The following is a 5,000-nucleotide window of genomic DNA, read 5'->3' as shown; positions in this document are numbered from 1 at the left end:
CTGCCATTTTAATCCAAAATGGCAGAAGATTCAATGGAAGGGAAGGGAGAGAGGGATAGATGGGATCTGGCTTCCTCTGATGTCTAATGACATCCAAGCCACTGGAACACCCCCTTGGGGCCTGTGGCAAAGGATGAGAGGAATTATCTCCTTCTGCTTCACTCACTCAACACACACACACACACACACACACACACACACGCAAAATTAGCCTTATTTAATAGATCAGTTTCCATGGAGATCGTAGGGCACCTCTGCCTTATGTGCCTCTTTTGAAACAATAAAAGAGAGAGAGAGGGGAGGAGAGACAGAGAGAGAGAGAGAGAGAGAGAGAGGGAGAGAGAGATAGAGAGAGAGGGAGAGAGAGAGAGAGGGGGAGAGACAGAGAGAGACAGAGAGAAAGAGTGAAGAATAAAAGTGATGCCATACTGTGATATAGTATAATAATGATAAGTCATTTTGCCCCTGCTGCCTCTTCTCCGACCCCCACCTCCACACCTTAGTCATACCACTGACGTTCTTCACACACATTTCAGCCTTCACTATCAGTCCACACATTAGGCATGCTGTACTGTGTGTGTGTGTGTGTGTGTGTGTGTGTGTGTTTGTGTGTATGTGTGTGTGTGTGTGTCCGTCTGTGTGTGTGATGTGTGTATGTGTGTGTGCCCGGCCGTGTGTGTGGTGTGTGTGTGTGTGTGTGTGTGTGGTGTGTCCGTGTGTGTGGTGTGTGTGTGTGTCCGTCCGTGTGGTGTGTGTGTGGTGTGTGTGTGTGTGTGTGTGTGTGTGTGTCCGTCCGTGTGGTGTGTGTGTGGTGTGTGTGTGTGTGTGTGTGTGTGTGTGTGTGTGTAACTCCCAGTCGACAGTGGGCATACTTCCCAAACTGTTCTCATGGTTTCTGACTGGAGGTTTGCATGGTTGCCTCACTGCAGTAGAGCGCTCCAACCGCAGTCCCCCGTCGGAATTCCATCGATGCAGCAGAGCGGCTGTTGCTGCGATCACCGCTTGAATACATCTTCATTAAACAAGCTTTCCAATGTCATTATAGGAGGGTGTTTTTTGTTGGTGTTTTTTTTATATAGAAACACTTAGTACATTTAACTGTCTCTCCCATGTGTGCTAGCTACCGTAGTTTGAGGTACGGTACATTTTCAACAGAGCGAGAAAGCTCCCTCCAAGGCTAGCACGGCGCTAATTGACTGATTTTCTCCGAGTGGGGGAGATTTTTTCGAAAACGTTTGCACATTTTGTTCTGAGGGAGTCTGAGACCCTGTCTAAATGGTGCTCTGCTAGTTAGAGTCTATGAGTTGGACATGTGGTGGGCGTTTTACAAAGAGACTTTGACAGCGGAAATAGCTACAGTAACAGTGCAGCAGATTATCCCTATAGCATTAGCTCAAACGCTAACCGACTTAAACTGAGAACTTGCTTGCTTTGCGTTTTTGTCTGTGGTTACATTTACAGTAAGGTATATTTCTTTATAACTTTATCTGTAGATAGCCATAAAGCACATTGGGATTTATAGCTTGGCCTTTTTCACCTGGGGCAGATGGATAGAGTTGGAGGTTTGAAACTTGACTGACATATTATTCCATAAGTATTAGTAAGGAAGAAAGGGAGTAAGGGAGAAAGATTGTTTGTGTGTGCGTGTGCGTGTGCGTGTGTGTGTGCGTGTGCGTGTGCGTGTGCGTGTGCGTGTGCGTGTGTGTGTGTGTGTGTGTGTGTGTGTGTGTGTGGGTGTGAGAGAGAGAGAGAAAGAGGGAGAGAGAGTGTGTATGAGAGACAGGTAAAGTAAGAGAGAGAGGGGTGGAAAGGGAGAGAGTACAGTATGTGTGTGAGTAAGAAGGAGAGGGGAGAGAGTGGAAGAGAGAGAGAGAGAGAGAGAGCGAGAGAGAGAGAGAGAGAGAGAGAGAGAGAGAGAGAGAGCATCTTTGGAGCACTGCAGTACGACACCTCAACGAGAGTGTATGTTAACCGTGCATATATATTAAGCTTGGTCTCCAGAGTTTTGAATATTTCCTTTTAAATTAGCCGCATTAGCCGGCCGTTATTGATTTAATACTGTGTGTGTGTGTGTGTGTGTGTGTGTGTGTGTGTGTGTGTGTGTGTGTCTGTGTGTCTGTGTGCCCACCCACGTGTTGACTATGTCTATCGGATATACTGTAGGCTTTAGAATAGGCTGTGAGATATTGTTCAGTTCAGGTTGGGGCCAAATAATATGATGTTGTAAGCATGGGGCTCCACGGGACTGTGGATGGTGTGTATTTGGAACCAAACCCTTCATTGAAATGTTTGTATGCGACTGACTAAGTTGGAACCTGGGGCTACTGAGTACCGCAAGACTAGGCGTTAGCTTTGCGAGATAAGTCTTCCATTTCTTTATCTCATTCAAGGGTACTCAATCACACAAGCACTTTTAAACACACGCACGCACGGACGCGCGCACACGCACGCTCACACATATTCCTCATTGTCACACACATCAAAGCACCGTAGGCCTCAGCATACTTGTCATGTCGCACATACTCTTTAATATACTAGAAAAGGAGAGATTGACGAATAAAGAGAAATGTGAAGGAAAAGAAAAGGGAACCCCCCCCCGCAAAACCTGCACTGCAGTAGACACGGCAACAACATTTCTGTCTTTCACTCTTTCGCTTCTCCTCCTCCTCCTCCCTCCTTCTCTAGAATGTGTTCCCCTGTAGTCACGGTTACGGCGTCGCAGCAGGAAGCGGCATTAGAGCGTCCTGTAATAATCCTCGGGGGAGGAGATTTGGCCCTCAGCGATTCCTCTTGATGTGTTTCTAACTCAGCTGAGTCCGTCACCGCAACCATGCATATTCAGTTGTTCTGTCACCCTCGGAAAGTGCTTGAATTGTTTTTGGAATGAATTGATTTAGTCTGTTTGTCCTTATTTTTCCCTTCTTCTCTTCTTTTCCTGCAGTAACTGTTGTCTAGCTGGGCTTATCTCATTTTTTATTTATTTTTATTTTTTTAACAGACATCATTTGTCGTTTTTTTCTAACCGCCTCGTTATTGCACATGCTGAGCTGTACTTTGTTGCTTTGACAACAACAAACATCCATGTGGGAATTGATAGAACGTCTCTGTGTGAGCTGGAGCATGTGTGAAAGCAACTGTACCTAACAGACTACAGGTCCTTTAATACTGTATATATATATACTGTACCTAACAGACTACAGGTCCTTTAATACTGTATATATACTGTACCTAACAGACTACAGGTCCTTTAATACTGTATATATATTGTACCTAACAGACTACAGGTCCTTTAATACTGTATATATATTGTACCTAACAGACTACAGGTCCTTTAATACTGTATATATATTGTACCTAACAGACTACAGGTCCTTTAATACAGTATATATATTGTACCTAAGAGACTACAGGTCCTTTAATACTGTATATATATTGTACCTAACAGACTACAGGTCCTTTAATACAGTATATATTGTACCTAACAGACTACAGGTCCTTTAATACAGTATATATTGTACCTAACAGACTACAGGTCTATAACGTCAGCGCAAAAAAGCCCACAATTGCATTAGTGCTCCATTACTCATCTGTGTTTCATGGAAAGTGTTACTGATGTGGTCCTCTGTGGCGATGGATAAAAGCGTCAGCTATCACATTTACATTGACATTTAACTCGTTTAGCAGACGCTTTTATCCAAAGCGACTTACGATAAATACATCTGTCTAAGTAATTGAATCCACTATACAGCAGTCATCTTAAGTAGGACCTTTGACAGCTAAATAGCACATATAGATATATTAACTACATTCATCACAGCCTGCTGTTTTGTCATGTACAGTACATTGCCTCTAATGCTTCTCTTCTACTCTTGATCTACGTCTCTCCGGTGTGTTGGCCTTAACTGTGTGTGTGTGTGTGTGCGCGTCTCTACGTGGTTTGAGAGGGTCAGTATGATGGTGATCCTGCTCAACTGTGTGACCCTGGGAATGTACCAGCCCTGTGAGAACATCGACTGCACCTCAGACCGCTGCCAGATCCTACAGGTGAGGGTGTGTATGTGTCAGGCGCTGTAGCACACACACACACACACACACACACACACACACACACACACAGACACTCGCACACACATGTGCACACACAAACACACGCATGCACATATGTACACGTGTTTTGGAATGTGTGTGTGTGTGTACAGTACCAGTCAAAAGTTTGGACACACTTCCCCATTCAATTGAACTTTTGACTGATACTGTATATATGCGTGTGTGTGTGTGTGTGTGTGTGTGTGTGTGTGTATGTGTGTGTGCGTACAGTATTCGTATGTGAACTCCCAACGTAGACAGTCGAAGCTTGGGGAGAGATTGATTTCCTCTGTGAGGTGATAGTGTGATAATCCTTCTAGATCTAATGGGATTTCACCTTCCCATTTCCCTGCAGATTCCAAACTTTATCTCTATCTGTCTCATTTCGATTCTCTCCTTAGACTTTCTATTACTCACAGTAATCCAGGAGATGGGCTATCACATAGACCTATTCACATCACTGCACACACACACTCATCCATTTGTGATGCTGTACACTCTATGTATGCTTTGGGAAGACGAAGAGAGCTTTCAGTAGCTGAACATATTATGTAGTCTAGTGTGAGTTTGGTCTGTCTTATATTGGTTGGGTTCGTTCATCGGTCTTGTTTTTTGTTAGGGTAGTGATGCAGAGAGGTTGTGTGTGTGTGTGTGTGTGTGTGTGTGTGTGTGTGTGTGTGTGTCTGATTACTGTGGTGATTACTTTCTAGCCGTGTCAGCTATCTCATTCTGAATCCACTGAGAAGCATTTAAAGATGCGTAGAAACACTCACACACACACACACACACACACACACACACTGATGCTTCTGATTCTGAGAGAGAGAGAGAGAGAGAGAGAGAGAGAGAGAGAGAGAGAGAGAGAGAGAGAGAGAGAGAGAGAGAGAGAGAGAGACCTGCAGAAATGTCAAAGG

The 5,000-nt window shown here is 44.4% G+C and overlaps 1 protein-coding gene across 1 annotated transcript in view; it reads left to right on the top strand.

Moving 5' to 3' along the window:
- LOC308149898 (voltage-dependent T-type calcium channel subunit alpha-1I-like) overlaps positions 1–5,000 on the top strand; it is a gene marked incomplete at its 3' end in the record, with an annotated part of 119,872 nt that overhangs the window by 31,336 nt on the left and 83,536 nt on the right. Inside the window, 1 exon segment of the mRNA XM_080522778.1 lies at positions 3,933–4,044. Within this exon segment, the coding sequence (XP_080378904.1) occupies positions 3,952–4,044 (93 nt within the window). The 5' untranslated portion in view covers positions 3,933–3,951.

This window comes from Nansenia antarctica (genome assembly GCF_963989245.1).
Source record: "Nansenia antarctica genome assembly, chromosome: 2".
NCBI lineage: Eukaryota > Metazoa > Chordata > Actinopteri > Argentiniformes > Microstomatidae > Nansenia > Nansenia antarctica.
The sequence above is the reverse complement of the archived record's forward strand: the minus strand, read 5'-3'. Positions and strand labels throughout refer to the sequence as shown.